The sequence below is a fragment of the Branchiostoma lanceolatum genome, chromosome 2 (assembly GCF_035083965.1).
Source record: "Branchiostoma lanceolatum isolate klBraLanc5 chromosome 2, klBraLanc5.hap2, whole genome shotgun sequence".
Lineage (NCBI taxonomy): Eukaryota > Metazoa > Chordata > Leptocardii > Amphioxiformes > Branchiostomatidae > Branchiostoma > Branchiostoma lanceolatum.
Genome location: NC_089723.1, coordinates 27,936,084 through 27,962,471, shown reverse-complemented (window position 1 = coordinate 27,962,471; position 26,388 = coordinate 27,936,084). Strand labels below are relative to the sequence as shown.

Genomic DNA, 26,388 nt, shown 5'->3' with positions numbered 1-26,388 from the left:
CCCTACAAACAAAATGGCCATGCCAGGAAATGGATATCACATTTTCACGGCTCCAAGTCAGATACATGTACAAGAAAACTTGTTTGGAAATTGTAGTGTTGCCACTAAATCAAAAAACAATGTACATTGTACAATGATTAAAATTCATCACAAAGATTTTTGCATTTCGTTGCGCCACTATGTGCCATTAATTTGCAATTTCAGACACAGTTTGCCGCCAGTTTTAGCCACTTTGCGAACGTCTTTCATAATTTGGCACAATATAGGTACAACTCAGTGAGATACCTACCCACTTAAGGAATACTTAATGCCACAGAGTTGTTCCAACACAAAAAATGAGTGCGTCAAATGGGGGTGGGGGTTAAGGGCAAATGATGCAAAGCAATTTTATCTTTGTTGATCAAAAGATCACCAGACTACTAAGTCAGTTTTATCTTAAGTTCAGGTGCAGACATCTGGACAGCCGCTACTGGGGAGTTTCTTGGACGACCTTGGCAGTGAACTCATACACAAAATTCTACCCTCAGGAATGTTGGCTGGTTTGTCTAAGCAAGTATCAGTTGGTCCTTCTGTTGTACAAACAGAACAGCTCTGTATGTGGATAATTAACCTTTTAGTACCTGACCACCAAGGAGGATATGTTTTTGGTGCCGTTGCTTTTTTGTTGTTGTGGGTGTGAATCTTTCTGGAGAGGACAAACTCGAGAAGTTATTGATGTATTACTATGATTTTTGTGATGTCAATAAGACTCAATTGAGTTATAGCTACATTGTACATGGCCTAACCTACATTAACATTAATCCGTCAGGTTACATAAATCTGCCACTTTGAAAAACAGTGGGTTTAAGAGATCTCTCGTGCAGCGCCCTCCAGGTATGCACAATTTAGACATACAGGAGTGCTTTATACTGTGGGACGTTTGTTTTGAGATTTGTTTGGAAAAGGAGTTAAAATCAAAAGTTGATTTTCAACCTCCTTGATTTCACTTTGGACATATATTTTCAGGGTGGCGGAATTGTGTACCCTGGTAGAATTATGTTAGTAGATGTTCTCCCTTAATCCCATCTAAACTTTAATTGCAATTAAAAATCACAAATAATCCCTGTGCCCAAAGTCAGCTGCAGTGGCCATGATTTGTCAGCAAGTCTTGTGAGTGTTGAATATTTTGAATAATTCTTTGGTCTGGTGCTGACAGAGTCTGTTGCCCTGTTGCAGTCTACTATTACAGTAGTTCAGTAGTTCGTTCCAGTCCCCCAGTTCTTATGCCGAGAGTAGTAAATACATGCCAAGAGAAAGTAGGAAAATTTAGGATCGAAAAAAATCAAGAAAATAGATTGGAGAATGTAAACTTTGTAAATTTGATCAAATGTGTACAAAAAATAAGGAATTCTCAATTGTAATGACCAAGTGACTGACTTAGTATGGCCTCATGGCATAATTTTCTTAATGGCACCCAGCGAGTTTTGTCAGTTTTTGTTTGTTATCAGGCTCTTAATCGGCTTAGCCCATCTCTACACAACAGAACACAATACTATAGTCATGCCAACGGAATCGGATAGATCTTGACTGCCTCAATGTTCAAGACCACCTGTTTCGCCATCCAAGACCTTAACTGCCTTGACATATCATGTATTTGAAATGACCCTTGCATCAGTGCATATCTAGCCCATTGGCCGTTCAGAGAAAGAGGCAATATTTCCTTGTTGCTTTATTCAATCAAAAAGCCAAATCATCAGGTTCGATCTAGTCAGTCTTCTGAACACTCTCGACCTTAAACCATGTCCCAAGTCTTCTGTACACCCACCCCACAATGTGTGTATTTTCGTATCTCTACCTTGCAACGTTTGATAATTTTTTATGCTAAATTCAATTATTTGGAATAATTACATGCATAGCAGTTGCTACACAATATCAAAGTGCCCTCCTATATGTGGTTAACACTGTTTCCATGGATAATTACAGATTTTTCATTATTTAAAGCATTACATATTATTACATAACTTGGATGCAAGTTCGGTATAGTTTCCACATAACGCTAACTTGTGATTACGGTCTTGACTCAATCAACACCTCCGATATAAAGATGATAATGACAATGGCAATAATAATGTACAGAAATTTGTCATATCCACAACTTGCAGTACAGCACTGTTGCTTAAGTCAAGTTAAATCCAAGTCCCCTTGACGTCATACCATGTCTTCTGGAGTCTATTTACAGTAATGTACCAGCTCTTTCTTCTTGCATTTCTTACAAGTGACCTCGCAGCACCATTTGAATTTGCAGTTGCAACTCTCCTCTGTGGTCTCCTCTCTCGACACGAAGTCTCTGTTACAACAGAGTAGCTGACAGCCGTCTACCCCCGCACTTGTTCTATTACATTTCCGCCCGCGCGTTCCGTACGACCCCTTCGCCACATCGACTTCGCAGTAGTCTGGAGAATCGTCCAGATACACCACGTCGTGTGCTGTGGGGCGTTTGTGTCTTTTGTTTCTCGGACGTAATCTGGATCCCTTTTTGTTGATCTTGACGTACGTGGCTCCGTGGTACTTTCCCATGATAATGTCTCCGACTTGTCGAAAGCTCGGCATGGACTCCCAACAGACCATGGTGGCGCAAGACCCGGACACGCCGTGACACTTGCAGGTAACCTTCATATTGGCCTTGATTGACTGTCAGAAAAAAAAAAAATTGCTGTTAATGTTAGAGTTGAAAGGAAAGGAAAGGTTACGAATGAAAATGAACAAAAAATAATTTTTTTTGAAAAGCAGTACGTCCAAAATCGCAGCAGGGACCCTTTTTGGAAACACAGGGTAGTATAGAATTTCAACATCATCTGATGATGGTAAACTTGTATCGGTATGTGTCCAAGACCTGGAACGACTTCTTAATTGAAGAAAATAAAATATCTATTTCCAAAACACGTGGCAAAGAATGCAGCCTTGCCCATCCCAATAGCTGTACGTCTCCTGTATTTATACCGATTCAACTACGAGAATGTTACAGGCAATAGGAATTGCAGTTGAACATGGAACAGGTGGCCTTGCCTTTCTGCCTGCTTCGTTGTTGTGTAAGTTCATTAGTCCAGTATCGTCTGCGGCCACTTCATTAGCGTCCATAAACTCTTTGGACAGGTTGTCTCCGAACCTGATGTTATGGGAGCACCCTCCCCACTCCCACTCTCCCCCGGCTGACTCTGCGCCAGGAGGCGGCTTAGTCTTGGCTTTGCTGCAGCTGCACTCCTGCAGCTCCCCGGTGCTGCAGGCTCGGGCCACGCCGTACGCCACTCCCGCGGACACGATGGCGTGCAGGAAGGCTGTTTCCCGGCTTCCTAGAACACAAGAGGAACAATATGATGTTAAGTAATGATGATATTGAATCTGAGGTAATGTTAAAGCGGATGACACAATGTAAATTCGAGGCAAGATTGTGATGTGATTCTTTTCTGATGTATTGTTATTTATGATCTATATGAGTATGATGTACGATCCGCATTTCTTCGTGAAATCGATCGCAACATCAGGCTCTGACGAACTGATTAAAAAAAGGGCCGGTAGAAGTTACTGTGTGCGGTAACTTAGAAGAACAATGTAACCAGCTCTTCTTGGAGTCTATTAGGTAAATACATTTGTCGTAATAGAGGTTACTGTAGTCGAAATACTTACAACATGTAATACATTTGTATACGTAGGGACGTAAGCCTACACGAGATAGTATTGAAGAAATATCGTTATCTCTTTAAACAAGAGATTTCCGGAAAAAAAACTTGTTATTAATTATCTAAGAAAAGCCGAATATTCAATCTTCAAGCCTTCGTGGATCGATAGACACGTCTTAGGTTTGTAAGAAGTGTTGAGCCTCAGCTCGAGACACGGTAACGTTACATGTATCTGCCTCAGTCCATCGACTTTGGGGTCAAGAGCTCACCCTGATAACAGCACCTGTTATTTCGTGGTCACCCCTGACAGACCAAACTTTCCCAAAGTGTCGTATGGCCGTTACCCCCTGCTTACATGACTTGTACCCATCCGAGACATTGCGGGAAGGTCTGCGGTGGCTTGGCAGTTGCCAAAACGCCTGAAAATGTTGTTTCTGTGGAAATGCTCCGACAGTTTTGAACCAGTCCAAATTTGATAGCAACTTAAACGCTTATATTGAGAGATCACTGGAATATGCTTACTGAGCGACCGCTGAGAGATCAGACCTTTTTTATCACTCAAACGGTCTCCACCTCTGTGTAGAAAGGCCGTATCAGTATTGCCTTTCTAATGGTAGTTTGTGGTTACTGCCGTAACTCTATCCCACGTGCTCGCTCAATCAGCTCGGTTTGGAAACATTGGGAAGGTGTGGACAACTCCGGGTGAAGGTCACGTGTGGAAAAAAATATTGTTGCAGAAACTAGCAGCCCATTTTTGTTTGCAATTGGTAAGTTGAATGTCTCGCCCCAAACGACCCGGTGGTTAAGATGGAATAGAGGAGGAAGCCATGGTCGCGATGACATCATCATCGTCACCAGAAAGACTCCATGGCTACCGGATTAAACTTGACCCCAGTCACACCTAAAAGCATTCCTGCTGACCATTCTTCTGAGCAAGGATGAATTTCAGCCCCACCCATTTTCGGCAGCACAATACAGCTGTGGGCTGCCTGGTAGATAGTTTGGGAACACTGAGCGCTCTGTCTGTGACAGATAAAATCTCTCACGAGGTCTCTGCCATTTACAGACAAACGCATCCATCCGTCAATCAATGCTCTGGACACCCCACCCCCCTCAAATATGTCATACTAACCAGAACGTGCACATCAAAAGCAAAATAGCTTCAGAAATATGAGATGAATCTAATGTATGAATACACACTCTGCCCATTCAAATTTGAAATGAATCAACTGTGTTGTCCGATGTTGTGTTTAGCATCCCTAGCAGGTTACGTGGCCGACTGGTGTTTGGGTTTATTACACGGTTGACAAGTGATAAGACCCCGAAAAAGAGCTATCTGGCACCCAAAAATCATGACCATTGCATATCCAGAATTTAAGATGCAAAAACAGTAATTTCTCCTGCAGTACCATAGGAAGCCGCTAGGGGACTCATAGTGGTATTTGATCTTCGTTTTGCTAACACCTGCCCATATACGATTCTGATGAAGATTTTTGAATAAAAGGTCGAAACCGGTAAATCGTTGTTGTCTCAGCAGTCATCCTTCTGACACCCAACCGACCTGCCCAAATACCAGATATAATAAAAATCTATTCACAACTTTTCAAGTTGTGCTGCCACAAACCCACCCGCAAACAGCGTCGAAAACATAACCTTCTTAGCAAAGGTAATAAACCGAAGGAGCCTGTTTCAGAGACTATCCTGTGTTATCCATTTCTAATGGTTTCTCGTACTCTCAGTACACGTGGCAGAGGGCATAGAAGGCCATACAATCTTCCCAGGTTTCTGTCCCGGCCATATCTTGTCCAGAGTACCTTCCTTAACCACCGGAAAAGGAAGCACGTTTCCCTATCGTACAACGATTCCACGTGTTTCCAGAATCTTTATCCGGCCGGTTTATTGGAAGCTCGATGATAGGAAACAAATTGACTTCCCGTCGTAATTAACGGAACTAGTCGGGTCCCCTGCTGTAGGCAAATGGGAGAGGCCTGTACAGCCGGTTTGGTGTGGACATGTAGCAGCCTCTATCAGGCTCAAGAGGCGGCTAAAAAGAGTGAATGCGGCCAGCTGACTTACTCCGCTGATATGTCATTTGTCTATTGGGCAAATTTGTACTCTTTCCAGCCGCCTCTGGAGCCTGGTAGAGGCTAGACATGTAGAGCCTTCCCGTATGTTTTGTCTAATGATGATGTATTTCTCACATTGTTAACCACTTCCTGACCCGGGCACCGTTTACGTTGATGTTGCTGGCAGTGAAAATTTGCTACGTATCGGCTCATTGTATACATGTAGTGAAACGGTATCGAACGACTTTCTCGTCCAAGGGGAAATCTAATTGTCTTAAAAGAGAAACAGGCTACTATGACATGTTCCCGTGTTTGTAGGAGGAGCTCACCTTTATTTCATAGCTGTTGCTATGGAACTATGGAGTTTTGAGACATAACATAGCATTCCGGCATTTCTTGATGACCCTTTCAGTATTTCATCTTACCGCCCCGAGAGGATAATTACACTGTGGAATAGGAAAACCCTTCACCACTTCAACTCAGAGCACGAACATATGTGTCAATCCTGGTCTAATCGGAACTACGAGTGCCCGCAGAATAGATTTCAATTAGGACTGATAGGGACCAAAATTGCATAAAGGAACAGCCAAATGATGAATCAAGAAAGGTCTACGAGTTAAGTAATGTCTAAAATAGAAAATGCGTCGGATTATTACATGTCGTATTGTACTGTCTGACACTGCGACGTATTGTCTCAAGCATGCTGAATTCTTAGCCCCTCCCTCCCCACCAAAGTCTTGGATGATATTAAAACTTTATGGCAAACACTTACATCATGTGTAAATGGACCTTGCCACAAGTCGTAACCAATGATTTCATAAGGTTTGTATACCATATCTTCCCAACACATTTTGCCATTTCTGACCTTAGCTATGTTGAAACATGAACAAGGCTTAGACCTATCCCAATGGATCATATCTCGTTGTCGGGTCGTTGGATCTGCATGAAATTCAAAATGGTAAAATAGCTGTTTTTTTTAAACCTGACACTCCATTATCAACACCTTTCTTTCAGAGATAGATGTTCCATCAGCGGGCTAATTTTAGGCTTCTAAGACCAGCATTATTCAACATTATTCCAAGTACTAATCGTCGTTAATTCCTCGTAAGAAACGGCAGTACATGTAGGTCTGATGTACAGGGAGCCAGCTGGAAGTCTATCTCTAGTTGAGTTTCACGACGTATGGACATTCCTGTAAAACAACCTGGTCCCACTCAGGACCTACTTCTGTTCTACGACTAGTTTGGGATGCACTAGTAGAGCTCTACTGATTGGATCATAATAGACGTACATCCAACTTTAGGTCTAACTCTGACCAACTTCTAATTAGTGGCATCATTAGTGTGATAAGCAGGGGAGGTGTTGAACATGGGATTTAGGATGCAGTCGTCTGAAGTTGAAGCTACAAGTTTGTGTCGTTAGTCCAGATCCTTGCCAAAGTGGACTGGTAGTTGTGACAGGCTGTGTGCATCCGTTCGTTTAGCTCGACTTAAACATAGGTCTGCCATTTGAACACAGGGGGTGTTAATCTAGACCAGATAAGAGGAGAGGTCTGCCCGACATGTGCAACCTGTCTCCCCTTTGTTTTCATCATCGGCCATGTGAGTAGCTGAAATATCTCCGGTCGAATTCCCCTCGTGCTCTCTGTACAGTCGGCCCAGCTGTACGGTCTTTATTTACCGTTGACCTCCAGTGTACACGTACAGATTACCTGATCTGCAGAATTTATGAGCATGGCTCTTTTGTGCAAACTTTAAATATTGGTTAAATCATCCATAGAAGACATGGAAATCGCTGCAAGTCTCGACCTAGATGTGGAATATGACAGTCCTTGATGAAGTACACGCTAACACTGGCTACTTTGGACATGCTGCATAACAGACGACAAAGAAGGACGGAACTCGGCTGCCTTGTATCCAGAATAATCCAAACTGTCCGCTATCTTGTGCCAGGCCAGCTGGCTGCTTTATGTCAGGCCCTACCGCGCTTTCACTTCGTCTGCGCCACCGATTAGTTCCCAACACCGCTCATCGGCGGGCAAATGGGCCATCTGCTGTCCGCATTCCGCACATAGTGGCAGGGTGAAGCTACGGACTGCCCCGATAAGGCTGGATCACAGTCATACATGCTTAATCGCTGCACTACTAATAAACCATTCTCCGTTCAGTTCACAGTACACCATGGACTTCTATACACATACTGCAATTCTGCCACGTTTCCGATAAAGAGTGGACAAGATATATATTTCAGGGTAAAGAAATGTCCGAAAAGGAAGTGGTGGATCTCTTTGAAGTCTCTGTCTGTCCAAACCTTATCAGTCTTGTTATTTTTATGTTGTTGTCGAAGATAAGGGGTTCTGTGTTACACGAGAGTGTTTATCGGTGTAGGATCCACCACGAGGGCAGCTCATGATCAGCCCGCTGTCCTACTTCTGATAACATAAGGTACGGCCGGTGCTATTCTTCTGTTTTGACGCCACCTTGCATTCTCAAAGTAGCACACTGCGCCATTTAGCCATCAAGCATTTTCAGTAGCCGCACTGGATTGATATTTTAGCCCCAAACATCACCGTGAGCCCCTCCCCTGGTGTTTGCCTATGTAATAACGTCCTGGAAAGACGAAGGAGATCAGATACTCACAACAGTGAAAGTGACACCTGCTCACCGGGGCTGTTTGCTCATGTGTCAATCAAGGGTCGGGAAACCAATCAAACAAACGACAAATGAAATGCGATAAGCCTGTTCTGTGTCATCATTCTGAGCTGAAGAGGGTGGTAGTTAATTTAACAACTAGCATGCCCCGCTCACCTTATGCGAAATAGGAACAGTAAAATATTCTTGACAAACACTTGACAACAAACAGTTACGAACGGAGAACGTAGCACTGGTTAACGTTATATGACACAACAGTTTTGTCACTATCAACCTAACGTTAGAACGTATCGTTTGCAAACATCGATGGCAACTGAATCAAGGTCACACACCAGGGGGCCCAAGATAGACCTTAAAATTTGTCTTCCCAACACCTACCCACATACTAACTATCATTACATTACATTACAATCCATCCAGAGGTTCGTAAGTTATTCTGACCACGAATATCTGGAAACACAAACAGAGAGACTGACACACACACGCAGACACATCAAAACAATACCTCCATTTTTCATGGAGGTAAAAACTTCGTATATCTGTCAGTGGGTCGACCGATGGGATATTCTGGTATTTATCTTGACCCAAGAAAACGCAATCATTGTGACCCAACCTTCTATATGCATCTGCATCACTGAACACAAAATGCCATCGATGGGAGGGGGTAATCATGTTACAAGTAGACCAAAATTTTGAAAGGCATTCATTCTGCGTTCAGTATCATATGTACAAAGATGCTACTGTAAAAACGATTCGTCCAAAACAACTTTTCAAAACGAAATTAACTTTTTTAAGAATGAGCTATGACGCACAGACAATTCCATGCATATTACAACAGCAAAGAGCAAAAACAGCTAGTGTAACTGACGAACAGACGGCAACGCGAAATGTGCACAGTACAGTTAGACTTATTTTTCTATCACGCGACGCGTAACGTTTTTTCTTGAGGTCATTTTCCCCTGCCTTAGTCATCCAGCTGGAATCCTTTCTGTAACGAGGTAGGCTTTGGTAAAGCATAGCAACTTTACACATGAGCAGAAACACACACAGATCCGTCTGCTAACACCAATGGGCTATCTGGTGTGGGGATTTGGGAGCTTGGGCGGTGCACTTACCACCCAGTTCGATTACTATTGTGTTTTCGCCGCCAGGATCATCGCAGTTGTAACGTCGACATGGTTACAGATTCGTCTCCAAGCGACATCTATGTTTGCACAGGGAATATTGTCATGTATTTGTTGCAACAATTCAGCCAACGGAAATGATGTAGCATCCCAGGGTTCGCACTAGATCTTCAAGTCTTGGAAATAAAGATTGTATCTAAAACTAAGAATATCACAATCCTCAACAATTTCTGTCGACCACAACGTAGGAAAGTAAGACAAGAATAAGGAACTTTAATCATCTTCGTTTCAAGTCACACCTCGATATCATGTCCCAAAAATGCTTGGTAACTGTAGATTAAGTATTCCAAAGATTTATGTTGAAAAGTCAAGTATCTGAAACTTGCGTTTGACCCAAGACGGACACAAATCAACCATTGTTGTCAACCTGAGTTGAGGGTTTCTCTGACCAGAGTTTTGCAGAAGGGCTAGCATAAGATATTCATCTAATAGCATGTTTTACATAAATGGGGTATCGTTCAACAAAATTGTTATCGATGAAAACTCATTGCTTTTGAACGATCAGTTTTAAGATATTCAAGGTAGTAGTAGTCTTCTCTTCCTATATATTGTAAACTGTAAAATTTGTAAATTATTTGGTATAGCCAAGGAGGTTATATAACCTCCTTGGTATAGCAGACACTGACGATTCCTTTTCTATTATTATCTATTACGTGAGGATTTCTTAAATCTACCAAAGGCAGGACAATCGTCACCGTATACACCGCGCACAATGAGGGGATCTGTAAGGCACCACTCCGTTCTCCAACACCCAACACCCCGTGCCCTGCCATTCTTTCCGCCATTGTTCATCGCCCAGGTGTTTTGTTTTCAAGTTACCCGAGCAGAATACTTCGCACACATGAGTGCGGAAATACCAAACGGACAAGACGCCGTAGAGGCCCGCCCGGTGCTACACGCCTCCCCGCGCAAGTTAAATCTTGCGAGGACCTCACAATGTCTGTGTACACTTTGGTGTTCAGCGAACAATGCGCGAGGTGCGGCTCAAACAGTCACTGTAGCATTGTACGGGGTGTACTAACCGGGTACTTATCCACTACACAACAAAACCTGGACACGATCTTCAAGTGAAACATTGGTCTACATTGTCCTTCTGAATGGAGGGAAAAGTAGTAGTTCTTCCACCCACCTTCTTACGTTCTTTGTTGAGCGAGAGGGCTTTAAATACCGGACACAATTGAAACTTAGAGGACCTTAGCCTCCAGGCAGAATCTGAGTGGAATTCCGACTTCTATTTTGTGGTCGAGAAATTTCTGATGAATCATGTTTTGAATGTATGATTTATGTAGACAAACGACCTCAAACAATGGATCTGCAACTGACTCAAATAGCAGCAAATCTACGGTGGTTTCAACACACTGTGAGTTGCCTGATGTCACGATTTGGGCTCGTATGCCCATCCTGCTAATCAAGTGTAGCATTTGTCTTTATAATCCAATTAAACATTTAAGTAGTTGGATTATGCAGTGATCTACTGTATCTTACACGTATTACGTTGTCAAAATAACGCTGGAACACACAACTGGCTTCCTGATTACCGAATATAAAGATATGGGTTTACTGCGATATCAAACCTATGTGTTTCACCGTTTTAGCTCATTATTGTGACAGTTATCACTGTGATAGCCAGGAAATTAATGTGTATAAATATATAGCAGTCAGCGAAGAAAGTATCATTGTTTGGTTAGTCAGCGACGTATCATTTGGTCACCTGCATTACCTCTTTTCCGAAATTCGGCACCAAAAAAGGTACGAACAGGGGCTAAAAACGGTATTGATAAGACAACGCAAGCAGTTAGAATAGATGATGCTACCCAAGTCTGCATGGATGTTATAAGTGTGGTTATATACAGCCTCTGCGATGATAGCTGAGTCTGCCGATAGAAGAATTTCGTCCACTTTTGACAAGATCATTGTCTATGGCAATGATAGGGAGTCGTACAAATGTCATAAAATGTTCATTACTTACGTATTGAGAGAAGTCTCTGCAGAACGCTGATGTCCGCCGTGGAGCAATTCCAAAGGCGATGTTTGAACTGATGCTGACACTCCTGGATACCGAGGTTCGCCCCTTCTCGCACCTTGGTCGTCGCACGTGGAAACTTCTCACACATTATCTTCTGCCTCCGGACGGGCCAGGGCACCGCCCCACAGTACCGCCGGGCCTCCCCCGTGGACCACCTGATGGCGTTGGAGCCTCCTCTGGCGCCGCCGGGCTTGTTTATCAGCCTGGGAGACGAGAAGGGAGCGGAGATGTTGGTAGGTCTAGCGGTATACGTCATATTGAGCTGCAGGGCCCACGGCACCAGCCTACATCAAGGGGAGGGAGAGGAGCAGGAAGGAGAAAAGCAGAGAAGATGGTGAATGTCGGGGCGGCACACGCGCGGGGTTACGCCGCCACCTCTCCTACTCCTACCCCTCAACCTCAACACAACCGGTACCCGGTGATTCTTGAACAGAATAAACGGGATGTTAGCGTTCTCAATGGAAAAGGGAAGAGTTTATTCCTATGGTAGCTGTAAAGGGCGTTTGTTATCTTCGTCAGCTAGCAGCATATTTACTACGGTTTTCTTACAGTTACTTACAAGAACTCACTAGAGGAAATTATTGCTGTGTACAAATCGGAAAAATCGTTGTTGGAGGGGTCGGAATTTGTACAATTTTCAATCGAGACAGGTTGATGTATTGAAGCGCGTCCGGATCTATTATATACAGTGTCGCTCTAGTACACCTGTGTCCGAGAGGTATCTGGATACAGCCGTCTGATCTGGGGAACGTTTGGGCCAAGATCACCTTTTGTCCCCGTTGTGTTTGGGTATTTACACACGAGCTCTCAACTGTGTATGAGGATCCAGGTGTTTCTGTGGAAAACTTTCGCCTGGTATGTATCCGCAGTGTGCGCACAGGCCGTGCGTTTACACCGAGGACAAGTGGCCATTCTCGCACAACAATGAGTGAAATACTTCGGGCAATGGCTTTGAATGGAAACCACTTGCACGCAAAACAATCACCTTGTAAACAGCTTCATGATATCTTGAGACTTACAGAACGAGGCGATTGTGAGAGTAGATGTAGAAACGTGTTGTTGGTGGTATCACACTTGCGTCCGGGTCTGACAGAAAAAGCACTGAGTTCAGAACAGGACACAAGTCGGTGCACTTAGTATCAAATTTAGTAGCCGCCTCTTTGATTTGCTGTGCCTTATCAATTACTGTGGCGTGTCAAGGATGCGTGCCGGTGGCAAAACATACACATCCACCAGATCCTCTCTCTCCAAGCTACTGGATACATGTCATTACGCCGTGTCAATCGGCATTTAAAGTGGCGAGCTTGTTTCCTGTACAGTTGAACACACAGATGAACACTCCTTGCGTTCAGTCTCAACATGAGCGTATCGTTTTCCTTGCTTATCGTGCGTTTCCTGCGTTTAGAAATTTAAGGTAACGCGTAGCTATAGTTCAAGTCCAAATAAGCGTTTATTTCCGTGTTCGCCACAAACGCACACACTATGGCTGCCCGCCCACTTGCCTCTTCATACCAAACGTATTGTGGGCACACGCCGTCGAAGTAGGGACCTAGCTGTACATGAGGGTTGATAGTAGTAACGTTTATCATACACCGGCCCAAATATTTGGCCGATTTCTATGACGAAGTTGCAGTAAGGGGCTGTGCGAATCCGTGAGGCATTGTTGCTATTTGGGATTTCGTACGGTACTTGGGCGTCGAGAGCTTCCCCACGTGGGCTGGGAATGTTACAAACTCATCTCTCCCACTTATGAGAATTTTGATCATCGAAAGCCACAATACATAATATGTAACATTTATGAGGCAACGAAAAAGTTGCGCGTTTTAAGGCTCTATCTCCGCCTATTGGTAAGGATTAGCCGTAAATATACTCAGCAGATGCAGATTGACGAAGGACAGGGAATGGAAAATCGGTTGTATTTGACTCTGTTTGTACACAAGTGTGGATTAGTTGCTGCTCTCTCGAAAGACCTTGAGCTAAAGCGGTCCGACTGGCGACATTCACATGCGGGCTGTTCTGGATAAGGCACACCAGCAGGCCTGGCTCGCTCTCGCATAAACACATGATCTAGCATAACAGAACGCTTCAGAAAGCTGACAAGCAACTGACTACTTACCACCACAGTCCGTCCGCTGGAACCACGGCCGACAACAGTAGGCTGGGGAGGAGAATCGTGACCCACCAGGGTCCCTGCATCCTGGCTGTCTCGGACCGCAGTGGACGGGATATGCACTAAGTCTCGTCCGCGCACGTTACAAACAAAAGCTCAGACCGCCTGTTGGACAAAGGCAATGTCGTGTAAAATGCCGTGACCGTCGCGAGAAGAAAAGCCCGATAGTGTGACCAACATCCCCGATTCCCGAAATCACGTTGAAGTTCTGTATCGGTTCTGTGAATCCTTCCTTCACCACGCAGTTTGAACAGTCCGTCACGACGCAGCTCTAAAGCCGACCAGCCCGATTGCTTTCAGCCAGTGCGTTGGAGCGGGATTACCTCAGAGATGACACACATGTTGTACGAAAATGTCTCCTCCGTGACGTGAGTAACACGCGCAGTCCTGCCTCATGTCCGCCTTTGTTTTGCCCCAATCCCCGGTCTCAACTTCTGTGAGATACTTTCCTTTGGAGATCTCTCTCTCGCATGATTGGACTAATCATATAAATAAAGAGGCACTGATGCGGAGAGCGGCATACAACTCACTAATGACATGTCAAAAATTTGATTAGAAGGATAAACACCCCGCCATGGGCTGAAAGGGTGGCAGTGATCCGCTCAACTACGCAGTGGTGGTATCGTGACAGCCGCACAACAACGACCCGGGTCTATCCGCGGATTTACGGAGATCAGGCGCTCTCATCTGAACCGGCTTTCCCTGCAGCGTGGGAACTTCATGTCGACCTTTTCACTTGTGGAGTAGTGCCTGTTCGTCTCCCTACTTGACCCTTCAGTTGTTCGTGTAGGGTTTCCACGCGCCAGGCGACAGGCCGGTAACGATATGATGCATAGGGCTTCTACCTCTGTTTCTATAAGCCAGATTGAAGAGCCCATGTAGCATGTAAAAACTTTTCAACAAGTTTATCATCAACAACGACGACGTGTCGTATTGCTGGTAATAGATGATACGTTCCAATATAGATCTAACACTGACTGTGTTAATTTTGTTATCAAAACTTGCCATGATCTAAGTACAGCTTTCAATAGATCCAAGTGGTTTTGCTGACATACCGATCTTTCCAGACAGGGGGCGTACCAGTAGATATTGACGAGAGAATGCATATATCTGTGTATGGCAACCTGACTGATTGCTCCCATTTTTCTGTAAACGTCCCTTTGCCAGATATTGAAATGTCTGCATTACTTTAGGCCACAGTGACTTGATTTTAATGATGACATCCGCCAGTTTTCAAAAAGAGAAATGAAAGTTATTCCAGTTTACAACACTATCTGCTGAAGTAGGAGAACATACTCGCAGTAACGACGTTACCTTCGGACAGAACAAATATAGAAGTTTGCCACACCCGTCTCCTGAAACACGACAACTAAAGTAGTGTCCAAGCGGATTCTGGAGTGAAAGAGCGTAATATTCTCTAATTGACGGCCCGGCTACACTGATAGTCACGTACCCCATATAAGCAGATGCACAATTGTTAAGGTAAAGCGAACTATGTCTATTCGGTCGAGTGGGGTAGGAGTGTCCGGGATTTTTTACGTCTCGCTCGGAATCCCGGACACTCCTACCCCACTCGACCGAAACCTCTGCTTGGAGAATAGACTATGTCCACATATTACTCAGCACGAACAAGAGCTATTGTATTCATGGTGCAAAATGTAGGTGGCGCTTCGACGGGCGGCCAATGGCTCCTCGTGCGTAGTCTAAAACCGCGATCCTTTTTATGTCGCTAGTTGTGTTTTTAAAAGTCGTAAAGATAATTTCTAGATGTACGTGAAGACGTCTGGACATATTTGAGAAAGTGTTCACCGGCTTCAAGCCCAATGTTATGCATATTTTCACGTTTCTATAAGTTGGGATGATATACCCTATAAAGAGCCCAATCTGCAGTACCACTCCAGGCCGCCTCAATAAAAGTGGCTAAATGACCGTCAAATTGTCAAATTCCAGTCTTTTCGGGAAGGGGGAAATTGCGAAAGGCTTGTAAGGGGATTTTGCCTTTTTTTATTATCTGACTGTTTTCAATTTTGCAACCATTTAAGTCACGAATCACAATATTCAAGACATTTCACAAACGAAACAATAGGATATTAGTTATCATTTTACCAAAAGAAATGGTTCAGTGTACATTTACTATGAATTATCACGTTCTAAAGGGCTACCACGTCCAAATTTCAATTCTATTCTGTGGGGCAAGAGGATGTGTAGAAAAACGGCAACGGTGTTTTGTCTGTTTGTCAATAAATACAGATTTCATGTCGAAATGCTGAATGGTGTACAAAGTGCAATATAAGCGTTATCACCAGAGGAAGCTGCTTTGTTTTTGTGACACCCTCTTCTGACACAAGACAACTTAACGTTACCTCCCGATGAAAGAATGATGACAAAGGATTTATTGTTTCATAACCCTCGTCATCACCTAGCTATTTTTCACGCATAAGGGCATCTTCAACATACATGGCATTGCACTCCATATAAAGCATTCCATGGTTCACACTTACAAATCTCGCCGTGAGACCGCTATACCAATGCCTCAGAGAATACTCTGAGAAGGCCTGAATGGTTTGCCTGGATATTTGGTATGTCTGTAGGTCTTTCACTTTTAACTTTGACTCAACACAAATGAAATGAAAGTTGGTCTAACGCCATGGTGTTTATTTCATTTCATTTCATTGACAAATCACAACTCGTGATCTAAGTTCATTTCAGAACACCATCAGTTCGCGAAATGCTTTTAATGCAATCAAATAGATAAATATCTATAACTACATTTATTGTATATCTAATAATCATATGATTTTTCTCACCCAAACGTGAAGGTATAATCAAATGTAATATAAGTATTAATTTAGATGTTCGTTACACAGGGAAAGAGGCAAAAAATAAGCAAATGCTGATATCGAGCTTCAAATTCTTTCTTGAACGGAGACAGCATCCGTGTTATTCAGAAGAGCTCTCCTCTCGTCAACTGCCGCTGTTCTCCTGTATAAAAAATGTGAATATCAGATATTAAGAGGAAATCACGCTGTTAAATTGATTATGTGATTGTATTGTTTTGTATTGATTATAATGAAATCATTATTTTGCTGCACAGTGTAACGGCGAAGCTATAGTCTAGCAGTCTTTTTTTCTTCCACTTGAGGTTGGCTAGTTCACAGTACAGAAACATTTGCAAGAGGATGGCGTTAAATTTGAAAGGGAACACTGCCTATTCCTTTGGAGAGTCAATCCCGCTGTCGTTCTGGTAATATGCTCTATTCAAGATATTGGTGTAAATTACTTTCACGGGATGACTCTGTGATTCATCTGGTAGCAGCCTCACAGGTGAGCTCCTGCAGCTGGTTCCAATAGGTTGGTAACTGGGACTACACATGGGAAGGGACGTAAAATGGGGGTCCCATGTTTGAGGAGGTACCTCTGGCGCGATAAAGAGGAAGGGCTATAAACCCCTACTTGCTATAGGCAATGCAATGTTAACAACAACAATTAACTACTTCCATACAGACCTCGCTGCCAGGGCCATCTTAGTTCTCATGCGAGACTCCTCAGTGATTGGGTACAGCCAGATGAGGAACATCAAGGCTATGGTGTAGGCAGCCAGGGGCGTGCCCGTCGATATATACCGGAGCACCTGTTTCACGCTGCCCGGTTGGACACAGTCATCTGCGTTGTAGTTGGCGACCCTGGGGGTTTGTTTCGGTGGTAGAAAGCACTTGGCATCAACCAGGAGTAATGTAATTTTGGGTCCCCAGTGACTTCGTTAAATTACAAATGACTCTGGATAGTCATAAACCTTAGTTCTTACAAGTTATTGAAATTAGGACATGGTTTGCAACAGCAATGCATACTAGAGTTTTGTTTGTACATGCATGGAGGAAATACTATGGACAGCTACGAGTGCTTAGTACTTACTCTCCAAGCAGAGGAGGGTTCCGGCTGGTTTTTGACGTGTTTTAGGCGTTTTTGTCGGGCTTTCTACTTTGTCATTTTTTTGTCTCTTCAAACCCCCCAAAAAATACAAAGTAGAAAGCCCGACAAAAACGCATTTAAACACGTATAAAAACAGCCGGAACCCCTCCTCTGCTGGAGAGTACCTAGTACTTACAATTACATGATCTCTCTTTACACGTTATGAAAATGCCACAAAACCTACTGTAAGATCCAGTTGAAGATAGCAGCGCTGATGGCGTTCACGATACCGCTTAAAGATCCCCAGAGGGAATAGAAGATTGACGCCATCTTGTTGCCAGTTTTGAGCTCAAAATCATCGATGACATCCGTTTGCAGAATGCTGTGATTGTGCACATAATCACATCTTACGAATAGTAGGAGGAATGTTCATTCGAGTTTGTAAGATACATTAACAAGAATCGTATCTAGTCACCGGGTCAGACAGTTCGTTGGAGGGTGTTGATATTCTGGATACTGGATGACTACTTTGTGAGAGGAGTAAAGGAGGCAACCTTCTCTCAATCGGGGTACGACATCGACTTCCAACAACCTTTGACCCTTTGCTGACGCCACACGTGGATAAAACTCACATGTCCAAAGCGACTGGGTCTGAAAGCTGAGGCAGACTGAGAGAATGCATTCTTTTTTTTAGTCGTAGAACAGTTTAAATCTAATTCTTCATAACATCTTAAACTGTTTGTTTCTCCTCAAGTGTAGGAGGGAACGTGACTCGGCTCGTGGCAACGAATTCGAATTAAGTTCAATAGAAATTTTGAATATATATGCGACATAAGAGTGTCATTCATTTGCATGTAGAATTCCCAAAATGTATGGCAACATACCTTAATGCAAGAACAATACAGCCTTCTCCTATCCCTCCCCAGATGGAGACAACATACAAGAACGGCAGCAGGGCGGTCCCCAACAGGTCCCGGGTAGCTATCAGGATAGCGGCGTTGTGTGGCAGTAGGAACACCTGAAATCACCCGGATCACCAGTAAGAAATTAATGTGCCCCCACCTATGATATGTGCACTGTATATTTACTACCAGGACAGAAATAATCTAGAGTTCCACGACCTCATACGGCCAAATAATGTTAACCTTTTGGGGTGACGTATCATAAATGTTTCTAATTGATCATGCAAATAAGGTCACACACACAAAGACAGACAGACACACGCTCCCGAAAACATAACCTTCTTGGCGAAGGTAATCACGAATAAATAAACAAGCTTTGTGACATCACCTTTACCTAGTCTTATATCCATTGTCACACCGGCTAGGACCAAGGAGGTTGAAATATTTCTAACCTCCTTGATAGTACAAAGAATCAGAATTACCAGAATCCCCAAGCATGCTGCTTTCGTCCGGCCGATTCGACGTATAACCACATTCCAAAGGAAGGTCACTGCCGCCTCCGTTACCTACATTGAGGGTGAACGCAGTAAAAGGTACCGGTAGTCAGGAGGGAGTCAGTTGTCATTGGTCAGCTTTTAAAAAGTGTTTTTGTCGGTTATGTGAAATACAGTTGTATTTGAATTTTTTCTCCAAAATGGTCGTCTGTCGTCTCTGCTACAATACAATGGTACGGGCAACACAGTGCAATCTCGTCGAGGTAGATACTTATATCACATCACGTGTCTTTTTACACGCTACGAGGGGTGATCAATAAGTTCTCGGTCTCACCCAGAAATTAGACGCACAACGCAAATTTCGGGGCATAATCATAAGCTATAAGGCCTTTTATGATTTTGTGAATGTGTACCAAAATTCAAATCATTGTGATCATTACTTTGCTGGCGACACACAGTAACGTTAGTAAGGGGGGGGGGGGTGCATGAACGTGTGCGGGTCAACTTGCACTGCTGACAGCCAGATACCCACTTCTTTTCAGTTGAAATACGAAGAAATTCCTCATAAAACATTTCGACAATGTCTTCGTAGATTTCATGGCATGAGGAAGACGACCTACAACTCTGATCACAGTTCACCCTTGTTTTTCTCGACACTTGCCTACAGATTTTTACAAAGGACGACGTAGACTGGAAAGTTATGACCGCAATGATTTCAAATTGGGTGGATATGGATAAAAAGCTCAATTTGAGTTGTGTGCCTCATTTCTGGGTAAGGCCAAGGACTTATTGATGGCCCGATTTACACACGCGTCTTGAGTCGACTTGGAGTCTGCTCAGGACTGTGCAAGGAGAACACTGGCCCCCTCAAGGAGCGTTTTCTACTAGTTTTCAACTCCACTTGAGCAGCCCCAAATTCCTTACACACAGCCCCAAGTCGACTCCGAAAACTTGTGTGTATGTTGTAATGTAGGCCATCGTACATTCCGGGAACACAGGAGTGGTACGTACCACATATACGATCATAATGTAGATCATCTGGTCGGACAAATTGAAGGTATACTGCAGCATCAAGGCGCAGTAGGTCCCCTTGGTCTGCAACATACAAATGTCACGTTAGGGCCCTGTCACACTTGTGCGTATATCTAAGTGCGCGTGAGTTCCGCAGTAACATTTTTTTGGTTTAAGTAAATTTTGCAGGGAGGAAGTTGTTTTCTACTTTGACCCACCGTTGAGCAGTCCAGTTATCAAACCAAAGAAATTACTTTTTCGGCTGCAAACTTAACCTAAACCAAAAACATGTTAATACGCAACTCACGCGGGCTTGTATATACGCACAAGTGTGACAGGGGCTTTAGAGACAAAATGCAGGGGCACCGTTCTGGGTTACCTTTCTATTCCTGCGTGTTAGAGCTTACGTATCTAATCTACAATGTTTGCAAGCAGCGATTCTAAAACGTCGGCAGCAAAGAGAGGAAACATATTGCACAACTCAATGTTAAGTTGATTGCTAAATTAGCCATGTGTTGGACAAAAACTCTGATCTTAGTTGGTTGACTTTTGACGGTTTTAATCATTGATAGTGTGTTTTTGAAATGGTAGAAAATTAGTATCTTACATTAATACCCAGCGTCAACAATGTGCTGATTACAGCCATCGTTAGAAAAGGACGATGGCGGACGAGATCTTTGATGTCACCAACGACGAATAACGAACGTTGTTCTCTTTTGATATCTGAAACAAAGGATAAAAAATGAAGCATAACCATACTTGCAGCACCATGGAGAGCCGCCAGGCCACGGGATGCCCATAAACACACATACGGAGACACATGCACGCACGTACGCACACACGCACGCACGCACGCACACACACGTGCGCGCGCACACACACATACACACACACACACGCACACACACTCACACACACACGCAAACACACACACACAAACACACACACACACACATTAAAAGTTGCATGCGATACCTTTTTTTTCCGGAACACCGAAAACTGCTGCCAGTCCACAAAGTACAAAGATGCCAGTTCGAACAGCTGCTACCACCATGAACGCCGTTTTCTGCAGAAGACGAATAAGCCTCTGGTTGGATTTTTGCGATGGGATTTACAATGTAGTCTACAGTTAGGCTACAGGAAGCTTCAAAGTACCAGTCATTTCGACTGAACGATATGATACTTGTAGGTCCACACTGTGTTATTGCTGTGTTTTGGTGCACACGATCAGCAAGTCAGCTCATGGGGCGGCACTCTAGAATGTAGTTCTGTACGTGAAGTTGGTGTAGTCTCTACCAGAATAACCACGCCGCCTGTAGGGAGAATATGCGCCAGGGGAGTTAAGTCACCAGAGGGTTTCATTCGCAGCCTACGCGGGCGAAATGGATCTTCACCGCGGACTGACTCTACTGGCTAATTATTCCATTTTCTGCCATTTTCTACGATCCATACGCCCGTAAGATGGCCTGGCGGAGACTCAAGTTAATACATGTACGTACAAATCGTGCAAGGACTGATTTCGAAAATCCATCCCTCTACTCTTATCGATATGCGTGATGGGTTCTTTAAACTGTTTGAGTGCTGGCATATCGCGTGTTGTGAAGTTTAAGACGAAGCCAAAGGCATTACCTCCTTTACGGAGGTAACAAACGAGTGAGAGCGATCTAGTAAACTTATAAAGCATCATTATGATTCTTACCTCAGTATCTCGAGTCGAGCCATGGCCCGTACCGTTGTGAGTTCCGTTACCACACGGGTTGTATCCAAGGTCGGCATGGAACAGCGTAAACGTCCCTTGTTGCAACAGCAAGCCGAGCAGTGATGCAGCAATGCCAAAGGCGGACGCTAAGGAGCAAAGGAGTTTTTTTTCTCATCTTATTTATGCGATGGTCCCAATTGGAAAATGGGTCGCGCCGGGTAGTTGACGTAGTTTTTTTCACTTTCGGGCGTGGCCCCCAAATGGCCCCGTGGGACACCCTGCGGCTTCCGGGATATTTTCTGGGCCCGGCCGGGACCCCAAATCATCTTAGCCCGGACTTAAAATGAACGCGGGAGTTGGTAACAAATTTAATCAAATAGACGCCGTGAGCTAATCGTGCGAACACCGGGAGGTACCCCCCACCCGTACCCGGCAGTCCACCGGGACAAATGTGTGGCTTCGGGCCGGACAGGACTACACCCCCTACGGGCACCGGCGCAATTGGGACCGTAGCATTAGGCAAGTTAGATATCCCGGGCTAAAATTATATCCCCACAATTTCAGTTGACTTTCATCAAGTCTATGTAGAAACATGGTGTAGCAACTTGGTAGAGCATTAGTCTTGTAGTAATACGTACAATATGTATTCAGGATGTCTCTTTCTCTCGGTTCCTGGGTCGCGTACATCACGAGGGCGGACCTTGCATTGAGAAATCCCTGGAAGATAGAAGGATCTACAGAATTATTAACGGAGATCATGGGTTGTAGGCCCCGGCTCCGCGAACTCAATCAATAGCGAGTTTTTCTTCCCCGCCCGAGCAGTTGCCCAAGACATACCCACCTATAGTTGTATGCAAATACACCCGTCGGCTTCCCGTCGTCCATTGCGCATCTACTACTTGAACATAATTCCACCAGGGTACATAATTCCGCCACCCTGAAAAGATACGTCAAAATAGATCGCCAACCATGTGCATCCAAACTGTGCAAACCTGCACTAGAGATCTGTCAAACTCAAGGTGGCGGATTCATGTAACCCGGCGGATTAATGCTCTTCAGTATTTGTCAAGCGATTCTCTACTGACAGAAGGTTCATACCGCCATGATGACTTGATATCCGCCGTAGAAGAGAAGATACCACATCAGCTTTCCTGTTGGACTGACGATGTCAGGGGAAAACCACATGAAGAAGTAACAAGCTGCGCCCGGAAGCATGGTGAGAAGAATCCTGAAATAGAAATAAACTTCCAAAGTGTTCGCAGTGGCTGTGCTATTGACAAGTAGACGCTTGACCGTAGATTTTCCCGTATCCAAATAGGAATGCTCGAATGGTTTTTGATACAACATGTTTTTTCAGACCTTTTCAAAACTGTTCTGATGTTCCAAATGCTTCGTTTCATTTCTGGACATCTGCCACATATATATACACGTGGAGTATTGTGATGCCAGTGACATAGGTGCTCCTAAAAAATACGTAGTTGTTTCACTTCGAAATTTGTTTGGACAGTGAGGGGTTAACATGAAGAGACCTTTAGCCCCCCTCTCACTGGACCCGAGGCACGCTGGCGGCGTCGCTGCGTCCTAAACTGAATTTGTGTTACCCTTGACTTTATAATTGGAATATCATTCAAAACGTACAAATATGACCAAAAAAACAAAAAAACACACAAAGCTTAAAAGATTCGTTTTGTATCGATGAAATTCGTTGAGTGCTTTGTCAATTCGATCGGCCGCAGCGACGCCGCCAGAGTGCCACGGGTCCAGTGAGAGGGGGGCTTAGGCTAGCAACAGTAACCCCCCATGAAGGAGTGGGTAAACCACTTATGTTGATGATAGCTACAGCAAATATCTGTGTCATGATGTAATAGAGATTGACACACAAGATCAACCAAGGAAGTTATATTCTATATAACCTCCCTGGATCAGCTAATGGAAGTTTTGTTGTTTTCTTTCTTTCTTTCTTTCTTTTCTTCTTTATCAAAAAATGACAAAACATAGCGGAACGCCAGGCAGACAAGCTGATGTTGCGGAATAATAAAATAATAAAACACTTAGGCAATTCATAGAATGATACAATATAAAACATTCTTGTTTTCTATCATAAGGACGACATATCTGTCCTAGATATACTTACAATTTCTGAACTGACAATTTCCAAATGTTCTGATCGACCTACCATGGTTTCAGCTTCCCCCATCTCGTGTTGGTTGCGTCCACCAGGAATCCGACGAAGAAGCCGCTTACCGTTGACAGGACTGCGACCGTCGTCGTCAATATGGAGTTCTGCGCAGGCGTGATCTGGAACGGAGAAAGTGTTGGACAAAAATGGGCAATCTGTCGCCAACTAGAATATTTCTATTTGTGATAGAATGGTAGCAGAACAATGTACATAATGTCAATTCACCAAGGAAAGTAAATGTTAGTTCTTTTGTAGATTTTCATTTGTACAAAAGTGATAAACATCGCTTCACGATTTCAGAACTAGCTGCACTGCCTGTCAACAAATGGCCAAAGGTCATCAGTAGGACTTTGGGGTCGCCATTTTGTCAAACATCTTGCATGGCCATTCATTCAATAATTAGAAAGATGATAAGACATATTGCACGAGTCAAGGGACTGAATCATCATATCTTTAAAGTCTATAGATGCACACCTTGAAACGAACTGAAATCAGTCCAACTGGCTGAAATGGATCAGTTTCGTATATCCTCTTTGATTTTTTCCATGAATGTCTGTCCGGTTCTAATGCTATACTAATATTTGCTGCATATAAAAATTATGAAGACTATCAAACAGCTTACGTTTGAAGAGAGAACGGTCATTCGTGTGTGATGTAAAAAGTTTCCTAGGATCATTTCTTGTCAATCATACACGAAAACTACTTACCTGTGCCACCTCGAGAATAAACACAGGGAAGAAAAGGCCGATGGCGCCTGAAGTTATATTCCATCCAACAGCACTCAAACCGTAACACAGGTAGTTCCAAAAGCGGAGGGGCTTTGGATTCTCCTTCGACATTGTTGTCACCTGATCCGTATGACGTCCCGGTGTCGCTGTCGGATGGTTCGACTTGAATAGCACCAGGAATATCATGTTTTGAAAAGGGAGCGAAAATTTCGTCAATCTTTAGGACACAGTGCTATTTGCTTCATCATTAAGTGGACATTCTCACCGATCCTGTCTGAATGATAAACAGTGTTGGTTTTCGAGAAAAAAACACCGCAAGTTTACTTCAGTCGCGCAAAGTAAAGCGATTAAAATACTTCTTTGATTCTCGGTTGACTCACTGAATGAACGACCTTAGCTATAGATTCAAAATCTTTATAGTCCTCCGGGCTCAGCGCCTATTGAACATTATATGATAGTAACCTGGAAATAGGATTCATACTGCATATGTTAATGTTTGTACATGTAAAGGAAACATAACCAAGTGATTCATTATGTACCATAGAAAATTACACCAAGGTGAACCTAGTGGTGTCACAAAACAAGAGAGTAGACTACAACTTCTCTGAACGTCTAGGTTATGTCATGTTTGTGCTACTACTTGTGTTCTGATCTATTAAACGTACTTACTAAAGGTTCTGTTTTACTTACCTAAAGCGTCGCCAGTGACACACCCACGCGCTTGGATGTAACGTTTCTTCACCTAAATGTTGCATCGACCAGATTGATCTTTAGTCGCATGTCAACAAGTTGTACAAACAGATGCGTCTTGTTATGTTTTCTTCTTCTCTTTTTGTTCCCAAGACTAATATAATTGAAATACGCTAATCATAACTCTGCATAATCCAAGTACATGTACTTTTTATTTTCAGTCAAGAGGGATCTAAGACTAGAAGGGATCGTTGTAGGCGTCCCGACTGCTGCATTTGTAAAATACTAAAATCGTTCTTTAGGCTACAGAACCCACAGCAAATAATGAGTAACTAGAACCAACACCTGGGTTAAAGAATGTACGGCACTAAAGATAATGAGATGACCCACCCCCTGTCGATGTCAGCAACTTCATGTCTGAATTCACATGAACGTGTAAACGTATCTAAACCAATGAATTTCTTGCCCTTCTCTATAGATACGTTGCAATACATTTGCTCTATGTTCAGTACCCCAAAGTGCCCTGGGTTCGGGATTAAGGCTTGTAATCATTCGACAGCGCAGTGGACGCCTAATCAAACACTGGTGACACACTTAAACAAGAGTTCGGAGACCTCATACCTCCGTGAGATATCTGGAGCGCTTCGCCTTTTATATTTTTTGTTTTACCTTGTTTCATTGATTATGCAAATAAGATCGTAATAAGCATAACCTATTGTAAGTAATGGTCTTCTCTGCCCAAGGTACATATATTGTATGTGGGAAAGTTCTATCCTTTGGCAGAAGTGCATTCAAATATGGAACATGCAGGACTTCCACATCTACATAATCTACGCATGGCTTACACATGCCACAAGTATGAAATTCCCATCATTCACCACAAAGGAATTATAACATTTTCGTGACTTATTGTGCGAATTAGGCCCTTAATTGCATATTTGGTATCTGTAGTTGTTCCACCTGCCATAAATGAACATACGTTAGCAGTTATGTATTGAAATCGTATATCGAATCACTGGAATT

General features: G+C 43.5%; 2 protein-coding genes and 1 long non-coding RNA gene across 4 annotated transcripts; 1 reads left to right on the top strand and 2 right to left on the bottom strand.

Moving 5' to 3' along the window:
- Positions 1-1,334: 1,334 nt before the first annotated feature.
- LOC136428375 (protein Wnt-4-like) lies at positions 1,335-14,714 on the bottom strand. Of its 2 annotated transcripts, none has more exons than XM_066417826.1 (4): positions 13,700-14,714; positions 11,527-11,867; positions 3,046-3,329; positions 1,335-2,670 (listed from the first exon to the last, which is right to left on the bottom strand). In XM_066417826.1, the coding sequence occupies exons 1-4, from the start codon at positions 13,777-13,779 to the stop codon at positions 2,209-2,211; spliced, it is 1,167 nt and encodes a 388-aa protein (XP_066273923.1). In that variant the 5' UTR covers positions 13,780-14,714; the 3' UTR covers positions 1,335-2,208. The 2 variants fall into 2 exon arrangements, with proteins under 2 accessions (XP_066273923.1, XP_066273924.1); XM_066417827.1 differs by having other exon boundaries at positions 11,527-11,786; positions 13,700-14,713.
- Positions 14,715-16,393: 1,679 nt separating this feature from the next.
- LOC136428372 (sodium-dependent lysophosphatidylcholine symporter 1-A-like) lies at positions 16,394-24,044 on the bottom strand. Its single transcript, XM_066417824.1, has 12 exons — positions 23,945-24,044; positions 22,867-22,996; positions 22,407-22,485; positions 21,769-21,914; positions 21,045-21,135; positions 20,677-20,792; positions 20,070-20,153; positions 19,047-19,130; positions 18,547-18,680; positions 17,907-18,044; positions 17,260-17,436; positions 16,394-16,735 (listed from the first exon to the last, which is right to left on the bottom strand). Exons 2-12 carry the CDS (start codon positions 22,981-22,983, stop codon positions 16,660-16,662), a joined length of 1,242 nt encoding a protein of 413 aa, XP_066273921.1. The 5' UTR covers positions 22,984-22,996; positions 23,945-24,044; the 3' UTR covers positions 16,394-16,659.
- Positions 22,869-25,465, top strand: LOC136428373 (uncharacterized). Its single transcript, XR_010754611.1, has 2 exons — positions 22,869-22,984; positions 23,956-25,465. It is a non-coding gene; the product is annotated as an uncharacterized lncRNA (long non-coding RNA).
- The last annotated feature ends 923 nt before the right edge of the window (positions 25,466-26,388 follow it).

Coding starts and splice junctions, on each gene's coding strand:
- LOC136428375 (XM_066417826.1), bottom strand. CDS start 13,779: ATGCAGGGACCCTGGTGGGTCACGATTCTCCTCCCCAGCCTACTGTTG. Junction 3,330..11,526: donor GCAGAGACTTCTCTCAATAC/GTAAGTAATGAA, acceptor CTTGTGTTCTAG/GAAGCCGGGAAACAGCCTTC. Junction 2,671..3,045: donor ACAACGAAGCAGGCAGAAAG/GCAAGGCCACCT, acceptor TTTTTCTGACAG/TCAATCAAGGCCAATATGAA.
- LOC136428372 (XM_066417824.1), bottom strand. CDS start 22,983: ATGCTTCCGGGCGCAGCTTGTTACTTCTTCATGTGGTTTTCCCCTGAC. Junction 20,793..21,044: donor CGGTGTTCCGGAAAAAAAAG/GTATCGCATGCA, acceptor CCTTTGTTTCAG/ATATCAAAAGAGAACAACGT. Junction 18,045..18,546: donor TGTATTGTTCTTGCATTAAG/GTATGTTGCCAT, acceptor GCACAATCACAG/CATTCTGCAAACGGATGTCA.